Source organism: Poecilia latipinna, unplaced genomic scaffold (genome assembly GCF_001443285.1).
Source record: "Poecilia latipinna isolate Pla-1442-1.1 unplaced genomic scaffold, P_latipinna-1.0 Scaffold3166, whole genome shotgun sequence".
Lineage (NCBI taxonomy): Eukaryota > Metazoa > Chordata > Actinopteri > Cyprinodontiformes > Poeciliidae > Poecilia > Poecilia latipinna.
This window is the reverse complement of record NW_015115782.1, coordinates 1-21443: the sequence shown is the minus strand read 5'-3', so window position 1 is coordinate 21443 and position 21443 is coordinate 1. Positions and strand designations below refer to the sequence as shown.

The 21443-nt window shown below is 37.4% G+C and overlaps 4 protein-coding genes across 6 annotated transcripts; 2 read left to right on the top strand and 2 right to left on the bottom strand.

Annotated features, from left to right (window-relative positions):
* Positions 1 to 969: 969 nt before the first annotated feature.
* On the top strand, positions 970 to 6760 carry sycp3 (synaptonemal complex protein 3). Its single transcript, XM_015023007.1, has 9 exons — positions 970 to 1078; positions 1264 to 1403; positions 1548 to 1626; positions 1913 to 1947; positions 2514 to 2631; positions 3913 to 4012; positions 4290 to 4388; positions 5332 to 5436; positions 6448 to 6760. Exons 2-9 carry the CDS (start codon positions 1280 to 1282, stop codon positions 6499 to 6501), a joined length of 714 nt encoding a protein of 237 aa, XP_014878493.1. The 5' UTR covers positions 970 to 1078; positions 1264 to 1279; the 3' UTR covers positions 6502 to 6760.
* A 1495-nt stretch (positions 6761 to 8255) lies between these two features.
* LOC106940292 (uncharacterized) lies at positions 8256 to 15010 on the top strand. The gene is made up of 9 exons (XM_015023004.1): positions 8256 to 8372; positions 8646 to 8870; positions 9858 to 9915; positions 10502 to 10889; positions 11743 to 11837; positions 11927 to 12010; positions 12786 to 12861; positions 13298 to 13882; positions 14785 to 15010. Exons 2-8 carry the CDS (start codon positions 8737 to 8739, stop codon positions 13810 to 13812), a joined length of 1350 nt encoding a protein of 449 aa, XP_014878490.1. The 5' UTR covers positions 8256 to 8372; positions 8646 to 8736; the 3' UTR covers positions 13813 to 13882; positions 14785 to 15010.
* On the bottom strand, positions 14920 to 16760 carry LOC106940295 (LYR motif-containing protein 5-like). Of its 3 annotated transcripts, XM_015023010.1 has the most exons (4): positions 16463 to 16760; positions 16283 to 16368; positions 16138 to 16193; positions 14920 to 15249 (listed from the first exon to the last, which is right to left on the bottom strand). In XM_015023010.1, exons 3-4 carry the CDS (start codon positions 16183 to 16185, stop codon positions 15043 to 15045), a joined length of 255 nt encoding a protein of 84 aa, XP_014878496.1. In that variant the 5' UTR covers positions 16186 to 16193; positions 16283 to 16368; positions 16463 to 16760; the 3' UTR covers positions 14920 to 15042. The 3 variants fall into 3 exon arrangements, with proteins under 3 accessions (XP_014878496.1, XP_014878495.1, XP_014878494.1); XM_015023009.1 differs by lacking the exon at positions 16283 to 16368 and having other exon boundaries at positions 16463 to 16548; XM_015023008.1 differs by lacking the exon at positions 16283 to 16368 and having other exon boundaries at positions 15043 to 15249; positions 16138 to 16229; positions 16463 to 16549.
* Positions 16761 to 17310: 550 nt separating this feature from the next.
* Positions 17311 to 20670, bottom strand: LOC106940293 (protein NEDD1-like). The gene is made up of 8 exons (XM_015023005.1): positions 20379 to 20670; positions 19970 to 20026; positions 19814 to 19888; positions 19529 to 19710; positions 18785 to 18962; positions 18567 to 18714; positions 17837 to 17903; positions 17311 to 17747 (listed from the first exon to the last, which is right to left on the bottom strand). Exons 1-8 carry the CDS (start codon positions 20485 to 20487, stop codon positions 17643 to 17645), a joined length of 921 nt encoding a protein of 306 aa, XP_014878491.1. The 5' UTR covers positions 20488 to 20670; the 3' UTR covers positions 17311 to 17642.
* Positions 20671 to 21443: the final 773 nt, after the last annotated feature.

Sequence of the window (21443 nt, the reverse complement as noted above, 5' to 3'; positions counted from 1 at the left end):
TAAAACAATTGATAACATACATTAAAATGTAATTTTAGTAGTGTACATAATGAAAAAAAATTGTTCATGTTATGAAAGAATACTTGTGCACCTGTTCTGGATGTTTAAAAAATAATTCTCAGATGAATTTTCAAATTCTTCATTCAGTTCAACAGTGTTAAAACCAGTTCGTGGTTCAGCTATGATAAATTATTCGGCTATTACTCTAAAAGGACCATGTTTAATTATAAATGACTGTGACTTTACAGAAAATTTTATAAGAAGTTAATGACAAACTCCTCAATATTCTTTCTTTCTATCCTGAGAAGAAAACATTTATTTAAAAAAATAATATATCTCTTTAAAGAAAATCAGAATCAAATATCTTCTTTCCACTCCCTTAAAAAGGAAAATAAATTAATGTCACAATTATGTATGTTTAACCTTAGAACTTTTTGCAAAAGAAAATAAAAATAAATACCAACTCTGCTTTGAGACAACATTTCTATTGGAAGTTAGATGTTTTTGTAAGGATTTTCAAAATTGGTTCTTGTATAAGAAATCTTTTCCACTTCAGCGTTTTAATATGATAAAGGTTGGTCTTCAATGAAACGACTGTAGCAACAATTTAATCTTTCTGGCAATTTTCTTTCACAAGTGCCATTTTTAAAAAATGTTCAAGATTTAAAAGTAAAATAATTGTATTTTACGAAGCACTTGATAAACGTTCCTTCAACACAAGAGCACAATCTTTATACATATATTTTAAAAGCTCAATTAAGGTTTGAAATTCACTCTTACCTTGGTAATATTTTCTGTTTATTTTTCCCCCCATTGTTTGTTCTGTATTTTAATAGACTGCTATTATTTAGGTAATTTTCGTTTTTAATTTTCGTTTTTCGTTTTCTAATCTTTATCAAAGATAAAAATAAACAGGAGAAGGTAGCAGCTCCCCCCGCTGGACGAAATACGTACAGCACCTACCTGGTATTTCCATCCGGTTTCTCATACAGTCCCTGGTGCGCGCTCCCGCTGAAGACCCTGTTGTGGCGGGAAAATCGATAGAGCTGAAGCTAGATACGTTGTTGACCAAGTTTATGTTAGTTTACTTCGTTTTATTGCTCATAAACATCATTCTGAAGAGATTATAAAGACCCGTTTAATTTAAAGTTATAATTCAGCTCCTTAGTAAACTCTTAACTCGACGTTAGACTATTTTTGTTGACGCTTAGCATTAGCATTAGCATTTTTTTTATTTAACATTTCGTTTTCCTTTTTGAACAGTCAGAGGTTTTCAAAAATGGCAGCAAGAAAACAGATGAAGAAAAAGATACTAGAAGAGAAAATGGAGAAAAATGTTTATGATTTTCCAGCAGAAGATGATAAAAAGGAGCTCAGCGGCTCAGAGGATGACATCAGGGAAGGTAAGGTAGCTGATTTCTGAAGATGGCATCTTTTTTTACAGCTCTGAAAATTTACCAGTGTAAGATCAAAATGGGAGAAAATTAAACCTTTCAAGCATACGTTTTCACACTGATGTGAACTTTTAACCCCTTTTTTGTTCCAAGATGAAACTCCAATTGTGGACAAGCTGTCAAAGAAAAGGCCTGCGCCTGATTTTGATGAGGGAACAGCATGTGCCATGGGGTATATATATCTCTTACATTATTCCTCTTCACATATCAACTTTAGGTATTTAAAAATGATTGGTATCACATTTTATTGCTTTAGAAACAGAGTGAAGTGACAATATCAATAAATTATGACACAGATTATCAAGACAGAAAATATTTCATATTATTAGTTTCTGAAAAAATAAAAACTAATTAGATTCAATTCAATAGAGTTTCCAGCCTTTATGCTGAATAATTGTACCTGCTGAGTGTTTTCACTGGTTTATTTAACTGTTCCCCCCTCCTTTTTATTTATTTAGAAATGAGGTCCAGTCTATGTTGGAGAAATTTGGAGGTAAGCAGTTGGATTTTTGGTAATTTCTTGTTTACATTGATTAGATACCCAAAAGGGAAAATTGTAAAGAAAAAACACAGAAATAATTTGTATTTTTATTACAATTATATTAAGTCCTGGTTTATGTTTATGACACCTGACTGAACAGATCCAGGAATTAGGATTTTTTATTTGTAAGTTACTTTATTTTTTTTCAAGTTTTGGCCTCAGAAAGATAATCACAAACATGTAGGAATTATTTTCTGTTATACATACATGTGAAGATGCAATAAGAGAGTTGAAAGGTGCTGGTTTTTACACTACAAATGAAAACACCATCACTGATTAATTAAAAGTCAGAGGAGCATTGTACTGGGTAAATGCATTAAAGATAATAACAAAATTAATTTTCCTTGACCACCTTGTGTTACCTTGTCAATGTGCCTTTTTTTGTTGTTGTCTTAATCAAGTTTAACTTCTGTTGTAAAATGGAGCTGTAGCTTTGTTGGTGTATTATGGCTTAGGGTTAGATAGAAACACTCTCTGTCTGAATAAAAATGCTTCTCTGTCTTTTTCTTTACTTGTAGCTGATATCAGTAAAGTGATGCAGGCCAAGAAGAAACGCCTGGAGTGTCTGACAAAAAACTACATGAAGGGAAGCCAGCATAAGCTGGAGCAGCTGTGGACCAACTACCATGGACAGAGGTTCTTCTTTCTGTAACTTTAAGAAAACTCAGAGAAGAACTGCTGAAGCACCAACCGCTTCACACCGAGTAGTTCTCCAGACCTCCTGATAGACCTTTAAAATATGTTCTGCTTTTTTTATTTTTGCTGTTAGATGATCTCACAATGATTTAATAACATTCAGCTCCACGCTCTGATGTGTCTTTTTTCCATTTTGGATTCATACTTTGAGATTAGAAGACTTCATTGGCCCAAATAATTCATATTCCAGCAACTGCAGAACAAAATATTAATTGGAAACTAACCAACTGCAAGAAGCTTTACGAAAAAAACAGCAAAAACCCAAACAAAAACACAAAGGGACTTATAGAAAGACTGGAGAACTCTACGAGAAATAGAAAGAAAAGATTAACTGAATCAGGAATTTACTGTACAGCTAAACTATAAAAATGTTAAAGCAGTGAAAACATGGACTTATATTAGAGTTAGAATAGCAGGTGTGCTTTTTTTCTAGATTTATCTTCGGGCTGCAACTAACAATTATTTTATTAATCAATTATTCTATTGATTATCCTGTTGAATAATTGGATGAAAATAATTAGCACATTCTACAGATTTCTCATTAAGCTACTTTTTTCAGATATTAAAAACACATCAAAAGATTAAAGTAAACTATCAAATTTTTTTTCTTAAATTATCAAATCAATATTTTATTAACTAAAATGCATTAACTTATCATTCCTTTAGTTTATGTTTGATCACTTGTAGCAAAGGATGCATCTGCAACTAAAAAATACTTCTAACATCAAAATCTGAAAATCTGCTCTTTCTGCTTGACCTAACATTAATACAGTGCAGGGCTGATCTATTGATTATGTTTTGGATCAATTGATTAATAACTGGATATCAAAAGGTAAATGTTTTTGTACAGTTTTGGGCTTAATTATTGCTCTGAGTATGTTGTTCTTTCTTCAAACTGCCTTTTTAAGTCTCTATTCTCCAGTTAATGATTAATCAATTACTAAATTAGTTGATGATTATTTCAATAATCAATTAATCACTATTAATCTGATTAATCGTTTCAGTCCTATTTAGTATTGATGAGTTGATGTGGATCAGGTGACTAGTAGTTACCGCTCTGAAAATGTTTTTTCCAGAGAATTATCTTTTTGAGTCTCTATACTCCAATTAACAATTAATTGATTACTAAATTAGTTTATGATTATCTCAATAATTGATTAATCACAATTAATTGTTTCAACCCAACTTTATATGCTCCATTACATTGTATTTTCTGTAAAGGAAGAAGATGACCCAGCAGTACCATCAGCAGGTTTCTTCTGCGCTGCAGCAGTGGGAGGTTGAAGCTCAGCGAGCCGAGGAGCAGGAGGAGAAGCTCAATGTCAGTTTATCCGCTTCATCTACATTATGCCGCACTACAGGCTGCAAAAACACAATGTGACCAGTGTTTACATTGACTTTTTTCATTGCAAGAAGGATGGTATGACGGTTGTTTTCTGGTAGCTTTCATGATCTGTGAACATTTTGCAGAAGTTCTGTTTACTGACTGCACATAGATTTTAAAAAATCCCAGATACCATTCACAGCAAATACCAAAGATGGTTTGATTCAATAAAAACACGATGCTGATGGTTATACTTTGTCGTTTGTGTTCACAGAATTTGTTTCGGCAGCAGCTGAAAGTCCTGCAGCAGGCCCGAGTCGTGCAGAACCAGAAGCTGAAAGCCGTCAGAGAACTGTATGAGCAGTTCATGAAGGTGAGCCAATCAATACTTACTGAGCAATTCCTAACTCAGTGATGTCATCTTTGATGCTGCATGTGACTGGATTTTGACTTTCTCTTGAATTATTACATTAAAAACCCTTCAACTGTGCCGTCTTTTAGAGAGGTCAGCTCAAGAACGACTAGGACTGCAATTTAGTTATTAATTAGGCAATTATGACAATTAATCATGTAAAAATTTGGCATATTTTGCCCTTTTCTGTAAAATATTAGAAATACATTAAAATATTCAAACAAATAATTAAATTAATGGTATAATAAGCTATTTTGTTGCCTAAAATGCAATAACTCAGTATTTGTTTAGTGAAGATTTTATTTTTGTAGCATTTGCAGCTAAAAAAATATTTATAACATCAAAATGTGAAAAGCTCAGTTCTTTTTGCTTGACTTAACATAATTGCAGTTTACAGCTGATTTTTTAAAATTATTTTTCAGAATAACCAATCAAAATTGAATAGAAAAAGTTGCTTAATATGAGATTTTTTTTTCACAGAATTTGAACTGTGTACTAAAGTACTAAATTACTTGATGACTACTTCAATAATCATCATAATTTATTAATTTGTTAATTTGGTTGTTTTAGTCTAAAAAAAAAATGTCATACCCAAAATTAATTAATTATATTTCAGGAAGTACCAAGTAAGTATGGGAATGTGGTGTTGGAGTATTTCACATGGTCCCCAGAATACAAAAAAGACAAAAACAGTCAGAAATAACATTAAATTACTGATATTCAATATACAGCAGGCTGTTGGCTTATGGACGGTAGTTTAACATATTGTCATTGTGTGACAGAACTGAACCTGCAGTTGCAGAAAGAAAATATTCTGTGACTTATTGAGAAAATATTTGTATTTTAGTCGTGACATCATGTTTAAGTGAAACAATAACCTGAAGTTTTTGCTGTTTGCCTCCAGAACATGGAGGACATGGAGAAAAACCACGAGATGTTCCTGCAAGGAACGCAGCAGGAACTGAGGAAGGAGATGGCCACCCTGCAGAAGAAGATTCTCATGGACACGGTGAGATTTAGGCTGCATTCATACCCAGTCTGTTTTAATCAAACTCCAGTTTGTTTGTCTAGAAAGTCCGGTTCGTTTTGTGGAGGTGTGAATACGCAACCAAACTCTGATGCGGATTAAAAAAGGGAATCCTGGTCCGTCTACAAACTTCGATCTCGGTTCAGTTGAAGTGAGCTCTGGTGCGGTTTGAATGCCTATTTGAACGCCAAGCAGAGTGGAAACCGCTCCAAAAGCAGGATTCAGACTATAGCACAGAGTATTCTGGGTAAATATAACCAAAACAAACGCAAGAGTCTAGCGGGAGAAATGACTCGTGGAGAAATCCTACAATCACTAAAATCTGACACCACTCCATTTTTGTTTACATTTCCTGAAGAAGGTTAGTTGCGCTAAGTATGTTTTTTAGATGTTCTTGTATCGTTTCCTTCAGTGGTTCTTGGAGCAGCGCCACCACAGGTGTGGAGGGGAACAGATTTTTCAAAGTAAATGTAACAAATGTTGCAACTTTTTTCCCCAGTCAGGTGTGATAACATACTGAAATTTTATATGCGCAAATATACTGGGCAAAAAATGCAACTTCTGGCCCCTGTGACCAGCTAACAACCCCAGAACAACTTGGATGCATTTCTAAGTTCCTCAGGATTTCTTGGTTTGGCCTCAGAAATGGCATATTCAATGTCTCTAGGATTAGACCTTAATCCAATCCCATTGGATTAAGATCCACGGTTTGGGCTGACTACTTATTAACTTTCATCTTGTAGGTCTGGAGCCAAGGTGCTGATTACTTACCTGCTTGTTTGGGTTATCATCAGGTTCAAACTTTAATTTTAAGGTCATTTTCTTTTCCAGCACAAAGCAAAATGGCTGTCTGGTAGATAATCTCCACCAAAAACAATTGTTGTTGTCAGTGTGGATTTTTTTTTTCCTTTTTGTGTGTGTTGGGGGTTGTAAATCAAATAAAATGCTTTGTCCGCTCGGGTTCTGACGCCATATTGTCATGTGTTTCCACAGCAACAGCAGGAGATGGCCACAGTCCGCAAGTCGCTGCAGTCCATGCTCTTCTAACCTGCCGTTACCATGGCGACCGTTCCAGCGTTTGAGTTCGTTGTTCCTTAATGCAGTAACATTTCGGTTTCTTAACCACTTCAATGTTTATTTTAATAAATTCAGATTTTTAAAAGATGATGCGGTTTGTTTCAGCTCCTCTCATTGTGCTTTGTTTTTATCGCCAGCAGGTGGCGCTGTGTTTATATCTGAAGTCATTTTGTAAAGATGAGCTCTGTTGAGTGCCTGTTAAATGTGACAATAAAAATGTAATGTTTAAGTGTTTTTGCTGCTTTTGTTTTTAATAGTGCTTAACTTGTCACCAAAGTAAAAAAAATATACATCTTTTTAGCTATTTGAGATCCAGAAATGTCTTTAGAAGTCCCTACGGGGAGAGGCTCACTCAGGTCGGCCATTTTGTAAGGAACGGCCGTGTCAGTCAGACACAACAGACCAACCTCAGCTTAGTGAACCCACCTGTGTGGAATCATATCATATGGAGGTTGGGTGCTGTTCTATATTTTATAGCTTCATCTTTGACATTTTACATTAAAAATTACCTTTTATTGATTTTCTTTACAGTGGAGAAAATGCTAAAATTGACAATTCTCGCAATGCTTTCAATTTTGGATAAATGTCTCAGTTTATGCATCTGGATGTGACGGTTTCCCTCCCTTCTTCCTGCTAAGTTGTTCCAGCTCTGTAAGGTTTCATGGGGATCAGCTGTGAACAGGTCTGGGCTTTGACTAGTCCACTCCAAAACATACACCTTGTTGTCTTTAAACAATTTCTGTGTAGCTTAAGTTTTAGGTTGTTGTCCTGTTGGAAGTGAAATATTTACTCCAGCCATTTTACCTTCTATCTTTACAGCCTGCTGCAGAGAAGCATCTCCACAGAATGATGCTGCCACTACCATGCTTCACAGTAGGGATGGTGTTTGGTGTCTTTCAAACGTATAGAGTCTTTAATGGCCAAAACACTCAGTTTTTGTCTCATCAGAACAAATAACTTGATTATGACTTAGCTAAACTCCAGGGGTTGAGTTTTTATTTATCCATCCCCTGATTTATACTTCAGTCTTCATGCTTCCAGACACAGGTGTCTTTGTACTACAAATACTTGATAAACACTCACTGCACTCAGGTGATCACCATTCCACTCATTGTGAGACTACTGGCACCAGTTGGCTGGACCTTTGTTAAATTAGGTCAGTCATTTTAAAGAGGGTGAATATTGTATGCAATCACTTATTTTATGTTAAATATGTCTATCAGTTGTCACTATTTTATAGCAACCAGGCTTCATTTGACATTTAAGATTTTTTGTAATTTTATTTTGCCAAAAAAGCCAATTTTTGTTGATCAAAATTGGTTGTTTTGAGTCTCATGCTGAAAGTTCAGCATATAATTCAGAATTTAAGCTCCACAATTCTTCAACAAACAAAAGGACATTCATATTGTCTGGTGTAAAAAAAAGAGATAAATTAGATTATTTTGTGTAAGTGCTGAAAATGAATCAAGGACATTAAATACAAAAAAATAGATAAAAATGCAGTTGGCTTTCATACCAAAGGGACATTTTTTTCTGTCTTAAACTTTTGAGAAAAAAAATAATTGTTTCAGGTTATGCATCTCCTTTGTTTCAGTCTGAATTCGGTGAGAACTTTACTAATAAATAAATCTATAAATTTAATCGAATTTTGTTTTCTTTCTTATGTGTCATATTGAAACCGAAAGTCTCTTATTGTGAAGAGGGATGTTTCGGTACTTTCGCCCCAAAGTGTTACCGGAAGTAGGTTACCTTATTTTGAAAGGGACTTTCTGTTGTCAGCTAAGCGGCGGTTCTCAGGCTGTATGTCCGTTCAGAAACCGAAAAGAAGGCAGAAATTGAAGGTAAACTCGTTTTTAATCTCATCATGTTTTCTGCTCTGGCGAAAGCAGTGAAGTTTAATTAATCTCTGATGTTTTAATTGTCTTGTTTGTCATTAAACCGCTTATTAATGAGCCTGTTGCAGCTAACTGGGCTAGCTATCACTGAAGCTACTTTCAGTTTAAAATGAATTATTTTCTCTGTTTTTAAAAACTCATTTCACTGTAATATTTGAGATATCAGTTCGGCAGGTATTTCGGGTTTTTTACCGGTTTAAATATGGTTCTCTGTTACAGGCGACCTGCTCTTTATCCTCGTCACCATCCCGCTGATATGAGACTGAACCGAAGGTGATTGGTCAGTTTGGAGACAGGTTTGTGAAACGCGATGGCTGAGAGGTTCCCTGCCAGCCCTGGTTCTTCAGAACCGGACAGCCCCAGAGGTCTGAACCGAGGATGTCTGCTGGAACCCGCAGAGGACCTGTTCAGTGATCTGTCCGTCATTGTCCCAGAAACCCCCAGGTACAGACACACAGTTGTTTTTGTTTCGCTGCTCAAACTGCTGGTCATCTCTGGCTGTAGTTTTAGACCTATTTCAATCAATCAATCAACCAATCAATCAATCAAATTTTATTTGTATAGCACATTTCAGCAGCAAGGCATTTCAAAGTGCTTTACATAATTAAAATAAAAACAGCATGTGAGAAAGAGATTTTAAAAACATAATTAAAACGTAAACAGTGAGAAAGAGAAAGAATTTAAACCAGATTCGGTTCGGTTTGTTGATTCTGGGTCACAAATTTTAGTTTAGTTCAGAGTTTTGTCCATTTTGTGAATATACAGCTATCACAAAATATACAAGGTTTCCTTTCTTGAATCTAATCTGTTCAAATTTAAAGATGGCACAGTTTGACAGATGGAATATGGAAAGTAGACGTGGGCGATATTACGGACTCAGAATTTTATCGCAATATTTTATGGTACTACTGTGATAATAAAAATGATTTTAAAAATGCAATTTATGACTTACCTTTTTTTTTTAGGTAACATTATGTCTGACACAAATATATGTGCCCCAAACACAAATATTGTTCTTTAAAAACACTCCCATCTGAAACTGAGTCCTTCAGGAGACCTCTTATTTATTTATTTTTATTTTTTTAAGTGATTTTTATATTACTAAGCTGCACACAGTAACTGCATTTAGTCATATTTTCAAATTTACTTTTATTTTTCAGGCTCTTGTAGAACAAACAGTGGGTGGAGAAAATGGCAAAAGTAGCATTTCCAATCATACTATAAGTGTTTTTTTTTTTCTTCGTAAGGCTAATAACTGAAATTTGTCATAACATTGATAAATAAAAAATTTTATCATAAGAAATTTTTCACAATAAATGATGATAAATGCTCTAACATGAGTTATTCTCCATGTTAACTAGTTTATGCTGAAACTGACGGCCACAGAAATGTCAAGCTCACAGCTAGTTGGTTCTGTCTGTTTTTCTCCAGCCCACAGCTCGGCAAACGGAGGAGACACCGCCGTACTGCAGAGGATCTTTACAGCCCTGTGAGTCCCGTTCTGGCTGAACATGATGTTTTATCACAATATTTGCAGTGCTATATGTCATAGAACACAGTCAACTCAACAATTGAAACATTACATTTTGTTAAATGCCGTCGTTACAGATGAAATGTTGATTTATATTTTGTTTATTATGTTTCTAAAGAAACTCTAACCAGGTGGGTTTTTAGTTTAGATTTAAAGGCACTCAGTGTTTTGGCTGTTTTGCAGTTTTCTGGAAGTTGTTCCAGATTTGTGGTGCATAGAAGCTGAATGCTGCTTCTCCATGTTTGGTTCTGGTCTTGGGAACCAGAACTAGAAGACCTGAGAGGTTCTGGAGGGTTGCTATGACAACACCAGATCTTTAATGTATTGTGATGCTGAGCCATTCAGTGATTTATAAACTAACAGCAGGATTTAAAGTCTATTCTCTGAGCTACAGATAACCAGTGGAAGGACTGGGTGATGATCTCTATCTTCCTGCTTTTAGTCAGAACGCCAGCAGCAGCTTTCTGGATCAGCTGATTATTTTTAAGCAAACCTGTGAAGAAGAATGATAAATGCTTAGTCAGCATTCTTTCTCTCTGTTTAGGGACCTCAGGTGGCGACCGGCGGCTCTCCAGGACCAGAGAAGTCCATAGGGGCCGGCGAAGGTTTTTCACTTAAATCTAAGCGCCGGCGACTGGTCGACCCGAGTGTCGGCTTCGTTCCAGCATCATCTCTCAGGAGTTTTCCTCTGGGCGGCTGGCTGGAAGCCCCGTCCTCCTCATCATCTTCTTCCTCCTCGTCTTCGTTGTCTTACTCCTCCAACTCCTCCTCCGTCTCCTACCTCACTCCAGAGTCAGTCCTCAGGTCAAACCAGATTGACGCGTCAGCTTCAGCGTCTCCCCCCGCAGCAGCATCCTCATCCAGCTCGCTGTCCTTCCTCACCGATGAGGAGAGGAAATGGCTGAACGAAGGACAAGGAGACGCCTCACTAGGTCAGGACACAGCGGCGCTCAGCGGTGGGGCTTAAACATGAAATCTCATGAATTCATGCCAGATTTAAATCAATTTGTTTTTTCTCACTTTCTTTTTTAAAATGGATATGACAGAAAATGTGTTCAAGAAATGGCTTTTACTTCAGTAATCCCTTTTATGAGAATCATTAGGGAGTTTTAATTAGGATTAATTTATTATGGAAATAGTCATCAACTAATTTAGTGATTGATTAATTGTTAAGTGGAGTATACAGACTCAAATAAAAATTTTGCTGAAAAAACCCCAACATTTTCAGAGCAGTAGTTACTAGGCACCTGATCCACATCGACTCATCAATGCTAACTAGAGCTGAAACAATTAATCGGATTAATTGTGATTATTGAAGTAGCTGTCAGCTAATTTCGTAATTGTTTAATCATTAACTGGAGTATGGAGTCTTAAAAAAAGACAATTTCCTGATAGAACAAAAATATTCAGAGCAGAAATTAAGCCAAAACTGTACAATAAATATTTGCATCTAATTGTTCCTAGGGCTGGACGATAAATCAGTTTATTGAATTTTTGGTTTTTGAAGATTAAATTTTTAGCAAATCTGGATTTTCTTTCCACCAATGCCCTCATTTAGCTTCCATAGTTCAGAGTCAAACAAGATGGCCGCCCTGTGCTGGCATCATTCTGAAGTATGGAAACCAAAGGGGTGCATCGGTGAAAAAAATCCACATTTTCCAAAAATTAAATCTTCAAAAATCCAATAAATCAATAAGATCGATTTGTCTCCAGTCGTAGGTCAGAGTTTGGACAATAAAGCTGCACCTGAAGCTTCGTAGCTTCATCTGTCTGTTTGTGCTGCAGACGTGGTGGAGCAGATCGTCATCAGCGACGATGAGGAGGCGACTGTTCGCTCGTTACAGATGAAGGAAGATGAGGCGCTGGCGCGGAGCCTGCAGGTGGGACTTCCTTACATCCTGCTGCAGACTCCCAGCAGCTCACCTGAACAGGTGGGACTAACTTCCTGTTTTGGTTTTGTTTGTTTCAGGCTCAGTTCGACCATGAGGAGTCGCTCAGCAGACATCATCATCACAGCCATCATCTTCATCATCATCAGCAGAGCCACCAAAGGGTGAGGCGAATGATTTATCAAAATAAAATGTCTGCATATTTAAACCTGATTCTTTTATTTAGTGTTGGTTGTAGAGCAGGGCTGTGCAAAGTGCAGCCCGGCTTTTTTATCGGTCGTATTTAACAATGGAAAATGTTAAATACGACATAAAGTATTTCTATTTTTATAACCAAAAGATTATAATAAGTAGAACACAGTGTATCTGAAAACTTTTACTGAAAAGTCAACTTTGTGGCATCCAGATCAGCTTTTATTTATTTTATTAAACTTTACTAAATATAATGTTTTGAAAGGAAGTGACACAAAACCTGTTCTTATAACTGAAAAAAAAATTTGTCCAGTCGACTTCAAAAGAATTTGGAAATTATATACAACAAAACATCTGTAATGTTTAGCAGACAATTATCTATTTAAAAAGACAATGGCATGTGATTATACAAACACAATTTATAGAAAAACTAGTTTTGTTTAGGTCAGAGCTGTATTTTCTTTGCTCTTTGTTTTATTTCCATAATATTTTGTCAACTTTTAACATTTTTCAACAGAAACAGTTTTAACTTGAAATATATTCTGTTTATTAATGCAGTGATGACCAAAGTGGAGCGTTAGTCGAGTTTACCTTTACACGCAAAATATCAGTGAATATTAATGTGACGAGTTTCATATTTACTGAACTGTTAATTTTGCTCCAGTTGGATCTCTGACAGTGAACTCCTGCTGTTTGGTTTAACCCAGTTCTGGTTCTGGTGTTGACGGTGCTTCTCTCTGTGTGCAGTGTTACTCCTACGTCCAGCCCAGCTGGATGTCTCAGGTGTTGGCCGCCGTCTCTCCTCTGGTTGGATTTGAAGATGGTATGATCTGAAAGTGTTGTTGTTTTTTAACTTATTTCTCCTTTATATACAGCATTAGCTGCTTTTCCATTACAAATGAGAGCAAAACTTTGTTGATATTCCGCTAATGTAAAAAAAAAAAACAAACAAAAAAACAATTTTGCTATTGCTGTGTTTCCATTTAATTAGAAAAATAAAATATGTTTTTTTGTATGGTTTTGTCCTAATTACAGCTCTGAGTGTTATTTTGGTAAATGATTTATTTTAGAGTCTCTATACTTCAGTTAACAATTAAGTACTACATTAGTTGACGACTATTTCAATAATCGATTAATTTGATAAATCGTTTCAGGACACTAAAACTTTTTGAAAGTAATCATATTACACATCATAGAGATGATATAAACTAGCATCTGATTTGTTTGTTTTAACCAATGCACCTGGTGTGTTTCCATAGATCTGATTGGTCAGCACATGCGGCGTGGGCGGGGCCGAAGGAGGAGCAGGTTACCTGACTTCGCAGAAGATCTCCAGGGGAACGACTACGAGGTGAGAAACCAAGCCGAACCCAATGTCGTCTCCGAACAACGGCGGGTTTTTTTTTGTTGTTGTTTTTTTCTTTCTTTCCGGAAAGTTCCGGAAAGTTCCCCCCAGAGCAGGGAGCCATGGAAACGCCTGGTTTCCGTGGTAACTGCGGTAAGGGGTTACCACGATTCCTTTCTTCTCCTCTCAGGCTCTCCTGGAGTTCGAAGAGCGGCAGGGCGCCGTTGTGTCAAAGAAAATGAGTCGCAGGGAAATCCAGAGGTTTCCAACCAAAAACTTCTGCTCTGCGACCAACAGCGGGAATACCCAGTGAGTCCAGAACCCGGTCTGGTCCAGTTCGGTCCGACCCGACCCGAACCGGAAGATTTAAAACTGCCTCTCTGTTTTACCTATCCGCAGGTGTCAGATATGTTTCTGCGAATACGCTGACAAGGACAAGCTGAGGATGCTGCCCTGTTTCCATGACTACCACGTCCAATGCATCGACAGGTGGTTAAAGGTACAGGCACAGAGAAACAAACACCCAAGTTTTTATTGTCAAGTTGCTAAATTATCTCCAGACCCTTAAAATGTAGAATGCATAACGGTTATTTTAGTAATTTATCGATTAATCTGACGATTAATCTCACATTTTCCAGGGTTTTCATTTAAACACTTGAGCCTTTTTTACACATTATAAATGCATTAGAAAATGTGAATAAACAATTCAGTTCCGTTTAGTGAAAAGGAAAACATTTTATTACCTAAAATGCAGCAGTATATTATTCTGCTGATCAGTTGCAGCTAAAAAAATACTTCTAACATAAAAAGCTCATCCAGTTCTGCTGGACTTATCAATTAACTGATTAGTAATTGGAATATAAAGGTGCTGAATTGAAGATTTGTTTATTTTACAGAATTTGAACCAGGTGAAGCTAAACCAATGCTAGTTGATGAGTTCTTTGTAACACATTTACAGATAGAAAAGATTTTTCACCTTAAAAGCAAAATGAGTATCTTTTTATACAGTTTGGGTTTAATTGTCTGAAGATCTTCTTTATTCAGCAAATGTCCTTCTTTTGAGTCTGTATTATTATTATATATTTATATTATTTAAATAATCAATTAATCACGGTTAATCGTTTCAGCCTTAATTGTGTTTTCTCTTTTATGTAAAGCTTTTAATCACTGTTTCCCCCTAAATTGTTCGTACAGTAAACTTGCAAAGAATAACAAAACAAAAAAAGACTACTTTATTTGCTTGATTTTTAATTTTTTTTTGTCTGACTCAACAGTTTTTTCTCATATAACAAAACGTTTGGACACGCCTGCTTTAGATAAACCCTGCTGATTTTCTAACAGAGTGAGATGTCTGTCTGTGATGAACATCTCTGTATTAACCTGCCTGTTTCCCCCTGACAGGACAACTCCACCTGTCCTATCTGCAGGGCCAACCTGGCTGATGGAGACTCTCTAGCGCCCCCTACGCTGTGACCCGAAACTCCTCCCCGTTTTCTAAAGAATAACTGATCCATTATTTTTAGACTGTTATTCCCTTTGTATTTTTTTTTATATATATTAAACTCTGCAGGGTCAGTTGAAGCTGCTGTTGTTTGATCTGTTCTTAAATAAAAATGTTTCTATTTTCTTTTTTTCTATGTGAGTCTTTGCGGAGCGTCTTCACTCCTCGTAGTAACGCTTCTTCATCGCCCGGTACTTCCTCAGGTAGTAGAGCGCCTCCAGCTCCCGCGCCACGTACTCCCCCCGGGCGATCATGGCCTTGATCTGCTCTGGGTCCTGGACCGACTTGTTCTTGGTAAACGCCGCTCTCAGACGGTCCCTGAAGTAGTCACCGCCTTTCGGGTATTCCCGGCCGAGGTAGAGGAGCTGAGGATGAAGATTGGTGAATTAAATTTAAAGGGGACATATTCATATTTCGCATATTTTTTGTACTTCCATTTTGGTCTCAACTGCTTCTAAAAACACCCAGCTGTTTTTTGGCAATAAGTAAAAACATTTTTGGTGTCTGGAAAATGAGCCATTAAAAAAAAAAAAAACCCTAATAAATCTAGCAACCCTAGAAAAACTCTGCTCATTACCTAGCAACCCTGGCAGAACCCCACCGGTTACCTAGCAACCCTAGCTGAGTTCCAGCATGTTTGGTCAGCTGCTTTTACCACTGTATGCACTGTACAATGGCTGCTGGAAAAGAGAAGTGTTTTGTTCTGGACTTACCATTCAGAAACTACTTGCTAAATTCTTGTTGGTTGTTCCGGAGTTTCTATTTCTGCTTTTCAAAGATGTACGGTTGTACAGTGTAACTGTTTATCCACTTGCAGCCATTTTCACATGTCAGTGTAAAACCCTTGGTTAGTGATGTAGCCAGCAGCAGCTTATTTGGATTTAAAGTTACAAGAGCCCTAAAATAGCTCAAAATAAGGAGAACTGAGCAGACTAACAAGACCTAACATGTTCAAATAAGCATATCAGGTCACCTGTAAACCGCCTTCATCTTTGTGTTGTCTCAGGTTGTTTTATTACATCAGAACTAGAATAAGGGGTCATATTTTGCTTGATGATCATGAGAGAAAAGTTAAAGTGCAACAGAACCGTGACATTTGGACCTCTGATTCACTCCGAGCCTAACACAAACTCTCCATTTATTAAATGAATAGAAATCACAGGAAGCTTATTGGCTGTTCTGCGTCTTCACCTTAGTGACTTCACTGATAATCTGTCAACTGATTGGTTAATAATGTAGAACTGAAAACTCACGTTCTTGTAGAGCCGAACCACCTCAGACCGCAGAGGGTTGGCCATCATCCAAAGAGCTGCGAAACAAAACGGCATGAATATATCTGAAGATTCTGTTGAAATGGACCAGAAAATAAGTCAATATTTTTGCATTTCTGCACCATACATGTTCTCTCTGCAGTAGAGACGGCGTTCGGTTCGCTCAGATTACATGTAAAAGGATATCTTTGTACTACGGTGAAGGTTAAACAGCTGTTCGAGCAGGAAGTTCACACAGTTGGTTCAGTTGGACTCAGGATAGTTACAAAATGACTACTCTGTCCAGTTAAAACCAGCAGCTTCTCACCTGTCCAGGTGACCTCCGGACTCTCCGGTGAACCGAAGGCGAACTTTAACCCGGTTAAACCCGGAAAATGGTTCGGTTCGCCCTGTTTGCAACCGTTTGTGTGGAAAATAAACTTGGGGTGGACCGCTCAGACAGGCTGATTTAAAGTTCAAACTTTGTCTGTAAATCTGAACCTTGAAAACAAGCAGAATCTGGAACTCCGAGTAAACAACCAAAGAGTAGCGAATATCAAGATGGTGACCTCCTGAAACGGACACAAAAAGGCCGACGACGATAAAACTGGTACAGACAGCTGAGAATCAAAGAGCCGCGAAGGTTGGATGGTAATCTTCCAAACACTGACCAAAACGTCTAAAAATAAATGTGACGAACGTGAAACTAATAAGTTTTGAAGCGTAACTAATTACATTAACTTGTTAAACGTAATTCTACGAGTAGTTTTAGTAAATATGCCATACGTTTTAATTGTACTTGAGTAGCACTATAAAGTATGTAGTGGTGGGACTCAATTACATTTTTTTAATCGAAATGAATCGCATGTTAATAGAAAACCCAGACGTTGGGGACAGAGTCCCGAAGGTTTGGATGATAATCCTCCAAACTCTGACCAAAACTCAAATTTAATTGAAATAAAAGCGTTAAATGTAAACTTCTGATTTTTAATAGTAATAAATACATATGAGATTCTCATTATTGTGGCATTTAACAAATACAAATAACACTGGTAATTCTGACCTAAAACAAGAAAAGTTTGTTTTAACTTTAGAGGAAAAAAAGTTGCATGTCTTGATTTGGTGTATGTAAACTTCTAGTTTTAGTTAATTACAAGTGACAGATGACTCTCCAGATTGTTTTTAAATAAGTCAATTTATTTAAGATTCATATTAAGAAACTTCCGAACAAATTTAATTTGTAGTGGAAAAACAGCTTCTCTTTTACAATTCTCTATTTTTCACCCAAGATGTTTCTTGATAAAAACACAAACACACAGACGAACCGCTCACAATTTCATGCATCAACAGACAAAATATTAAATTACAACATAACACGTTGAGTCAAAATGCTGGTTTCTGTCGGTCATTTACTGATTTTGATGCAGACAAACAGAATAAGCAGTTTGGGATGAAGGCACTGCAGCCTGTCAGACTCAACTCGGGGCTAAAGGCTGGATGACAGCAGCTCAGTAGTTCGCTTTGAGCTGGCGGTTTTCCTCCCGCAGCCTCTCGATCTCCTCCACCAGAGACTCGTTGACAGAATATTTCTCAATCAGACCGTGGATCTCCGTCTGGAACAACATGTCAAATGAACGTCACCGGTTTTAGCTAAATAAAAGGACCAAATTGAACATAAATCCTCAGAATGAAAAGCTTTTACCAGCTGGATGTAAAACTGCCGGATCATTTCCACCTGCAGGTTGAGGATGTCCTGGTGACAGGCGGTCCTAACGTCACAGGAAAAAAACAACCTTTAAATTCAGCGTTTTCCAGTTTTCTGCTCAGGTGAGGAAGCTTTTCAACTAACGTTGGTCAAAGTGGGGAGCGGGGGCCATTTACGGTCCCTGGACTGATTTATTTGCAACCTCCCCCCAACCACAATTCAAGAATAAATTAGGACAAAAATACAACTTTTAAATTAAAATCTACTTAGAAAAATGTTAGATGCAACACAAAGCAATCAACTTTTCCAACCTTTCTGGTTTCCTTCTGTTGTCATGGCGACTAAGACCATATCTACTCATCGACAAACTTTAAAGTAAACCTTGGTGAACCACAGCCTGCTTTTAATTGCTGTATTAAGACTTGGCTACATACAGCAGGTGTTTTCAGATGGAGACTGAACTAGATTCTGTTTTTATTGCTGAAAATAGAAAATGTTTCTCAGGATTCTTCAAAAATAACTGGGTGCCTTTCATTAAAGAAGAAAAACATACAACAGTTAAAGTTTTCTATCAACACCATTCCTACAAAAAATGTTTAATATAGATAGCTTATGCTTAATTTATTGTTGAGTAAATAAAAAAATGTTGTTTTTTTTAGTTTTTAAAAATGATTTTATTTTTGACCCGCTAATAGTTTTGAGTGCAAGTGATAAAAAGTTTGGACACCTGAACTCCTCCAGCGTTTCGTGGATCATGTTCTGGATGAAGTGGATCTGCAGGGACGTGAGCGGAGCGGCGCCGTCCTGTCCGACCACGTCTGCGATGTTCTGGGACAGAGACGAGCAAGCCGCTGCCATCGCAGCTGAACCTGAAGCTTAACGCAGGAATCAGGATATTAGAAATGGACCCAGACTGATGCCGTAACCATGGAAACCAAGCTGTACCTGCTGCTGCGGCGGCAGATGAGCCGTAACTGAGCTGAGTCTGAATGCCGTTGGCTCCACGGAGGCTCGGTTCTGGAGTGTAGAAAGGCGTCACCGCCTGACTCTGATTGGTCTGCTGGGTTGTGGTGGGCAGAGTCGGAGCTTCCCCTTCCTGGCTGGAGCCACTGCTCCTCTCAGGCTGAAACAACAGAGGTCAGAGGTCAAACCTTTGCTTCAGACCAGAGTTTATCAAAGTGGGGGCCTCAGAAAGTTGGAGAAGATGAGAAAAAACATTTTTAAAAAAGCTTTTATTTTTAAATTTATCATCATTTTTATTGTACAACAATCTTTTTAAAATACAAGTTAAAATAATTATTTCTGACGCTCATTTTCTGATTGGCTGCCAGCTAAATTCATCTTTGCTCGTCAAACTAACGGCGCAATCAGAAAATGGAAAAGATTCAGACAAGAAAAAGACCAGAAGGACTGGGAGAATAAAATAAAATGTTATGTGATTAATGTGAAATATTACATGTTTTCTTTTGATCTGGTAATAAAGTCATAAAATATTTATCTGATAAAAAAGAACACATGACCATCTAAAATCAGCATTTATGCTAAATTAATGTAATAATTATTGAATAATAAATAAAAAAACACTGTAAAAGCTGATGTTTGTTTACATTTTGTAGAGTTTTCTGTAGGTTTCTTAATGCTTGTTGAAGAAAAAGTTTGGTAATCCTCCTGACTAAATATGGTCATCACCTTCCTGTCAGATGGCTCAAAGCCGGCGGCGGCGGCGGCAGCGGCGGCGTTGGTCGGCTCTTCCTCTTTGATCGTCTGCGGGGACAGGAAGATGGACAGCGGGCTGTAGGACCGGCCCCCAGTGGCGCCCCGGTGGGTCCCCAGGGGCGTCCGTCGCTGTGAGCCACCACCTGAGTGAGAGTCTGACAGCAGCCAGAGAGGTCATCGCCATGGCAACAGGCAAACACATGTAGATTAATCTGCTGAAAACTCGCATCAGAACAAGGTTTCCAGTAAAACTCTGACCTTCTCTGACCGGAGAGAAGATGTCCAGGCTGGCCCGTCCCACCAGCTGCTGACCTTCGCTCTCCACACCGGTAACTATGGAAACACAGACAGGGCGTTAATCCAGAACCAGACAAATTATGAGGAGGTGGAAGGAAGTGATGCGTCCTGCGGTACCCTGTGATCTTCCAAAGGAAGCGTCTCCTACTACGCCCTGAGTCCCTGGGTCTGGACCTGCAGCAGCAGCAGAGAAACCAAATTAAACACATCTGTCTGCAGCTGGGATGGAGCATAAAAATGTAGATTTAAAAGTTAAACAGAGAAAGAAAATGTGAGACAGCTTCATAATTATTAGCAGCAGAACAAACCACCATTGTGCTGTGATGGCCTTTAACATATTAATCATGGAAATTGTAAAATTTTCCCAAATTTACACAACAGAAGAAAGGCTTGAGATGCCCTCTGCTGGCCATTACACAGAATGCAATCTTAAGAAAGTTCTGTACTGATTTTATATTTTCTGTCTTATTAAAGTAAATATAAATTCAGAAATAAATGTTAATTTATAAAAATTAGATTTTTTGACCTTCGCGAGGAGGAGAGAAGACGTCCAGACTGTTCCGTCCCACCATCCCAAACTTCTCCCCCTGAGGATGTTGCTCTGCCCCCTGCTGGCCTTCACCCTCACGACACATCACCTCCGCGCTGGTGCCCTCTGCTGGACAGAACACTCCAATCACTGTCTGGATTTTCTTCTCGGAAAACGGGATGAAACATGTTTTGAAGAGGAAAATCCTCACAGAACCAGAACTTTCCAAACAAGTGTTTTGGGAAGCGCTTAATTTCTCAACACTGCCTTCTGTTGAGGATGTATTAATAGTTTTTATTTTGTATACTAATCACCATTATTTAAGCATTTTGTTCAGGGTTATACTTTTTATTTCTTTGGTTCATTCTTCTGTATGTGTTTGTTATGCAGAACAGGATTCAAGATAAATCCCATTCAAACAATCAGGAGCTTAAAATCCGAGAAAAGAATTTAAGAGTTTAAGATTTTTGAGCCTTATTTGTTTTTAGAAATGGCAGTAGATCACATTCCTGGGAAAATTATTGGAGTAAAACTTTCAAGTTTTTCTTCTTTCAGTTCAGAAATGACTGGACTTTATTCCAATAAGAACCAAAAAGGAAATTTTAACACAAAGATTAATTTTTCCACTTTGTCCAGATGTAGAAAATGGTCTCCAGCTAAAGTTGGATTATTATTTTATCTATGGTAAAGAGCTGTTTCCCTCTTTATAAAATATTTTCCTGACTTTATGTCACTCTAGATTATAGGGCGCATTAGTCAAAAAATGGGACAAGAAGTGGGAAAAAAAGCACTGGAAAATAAGTCAAATTTATTTAGAAATTGTTATAGCCTGGAAAATAATATAATTTAGATGTTATTCCATCTATTTTTCTGGAAGCTTGTTTTTCAAACCTGGAGACTTTCTGTTTATCCACAAGGAGATGTGATTTGGGAAAGGCAGCACATTTTATGCAGGTTTCTCAACCCTGATGCTTCGGGCCCACAGACCTGCTGAAGCTTGATAAGCAACTTTTATTTAGAAATTAAAGTACAGCTGGAAACACAAGCTTATTATACCTTCAC

Excerpts from the sequence above, each read along its gene's own strand:
- LOC106940295 (XM_015023008.1), bottom strand. The coding sequence starts at position 16,212 with ATGCCGTTTTGTTTCGCAGCTCTTTGGATGATGGCCAACCCTCTGCGG. Across the intron at positions 15,250-16,137 it reads TGGTTCGGCTCTACAAGAAC|CTCCTCTACCTCGGCCGGGA; the intron begins GTGAGTTTTCAG and ends CTTCATCCTCAG.
- LOC106940293 (XM_015023005.1), bottom strand. The coding sequence starts at position 20,487 with ATGTGTCGTGAGGGTGAAGGCCAGCAGGGGGCAGAGCAACATCCTCAG. Across the intron at positions 20,027-20,378 it reads CTTCTCTCCTCCTCGCGAAG|GTCCAGACCCAGGGACTCAG; the intron begins GTCAAAAAATCT and ends CTGCTGCTGCAG. Across the intron at positions 18,715-18,784 it reads ATCTGCCGCCGCAGCAGCAG|CTTCAGGTTCAGCTGCGATG; the intron begins GTACAGCTTGGT and ends TCCTGCGTTAAG.
- sycp3 (XM_015023007.1), top strand. The coding sequence starts at position 1,280 with ATGGCAGCAAGAAAACAGATGAAGAAAAAGATACTAGAAGAGAAAATG. Across the intron at positions 1,404-1,547 it reads AGAGGATGACATCAGGGAAG|ATGAAACTCCAATTGTGGAC; the intron begins GTAAGGTAGCTG and ends TTTTGTTCCAAG. Across the intron at positions 1,627-1,912 it reads GGAACAGCATGTGCCATGGG|AAATGAGGTCCAGTCTATGT; the intron begins GTATATATATCT and ends TTATTTATTTAG.
- LOC106940292 (XM_015023004.1), top strand. The coding sequence starts at position 8,737 with ATGGCTGAGAGGTTCCCTGCCAGCCCTGGTTCTTCAGAACCGGACAGC. Across the intron at positions 11,838-11,926 it reads CGCTGGCGCGGAGCCTGCAG|GCTCAGTTCGACCATGAGGA; the intron begins GTGGGACTTCCT and ends TGTTTGTTTCAG. Across the intron at positions 12,011-12,785 it reads ATCAGCAGAGCCACCAAAGG|TGTTACTCCTACGTCCAGCC; the intron begins GTGAGGCGAATG and ends CTCTGTGTGCAG.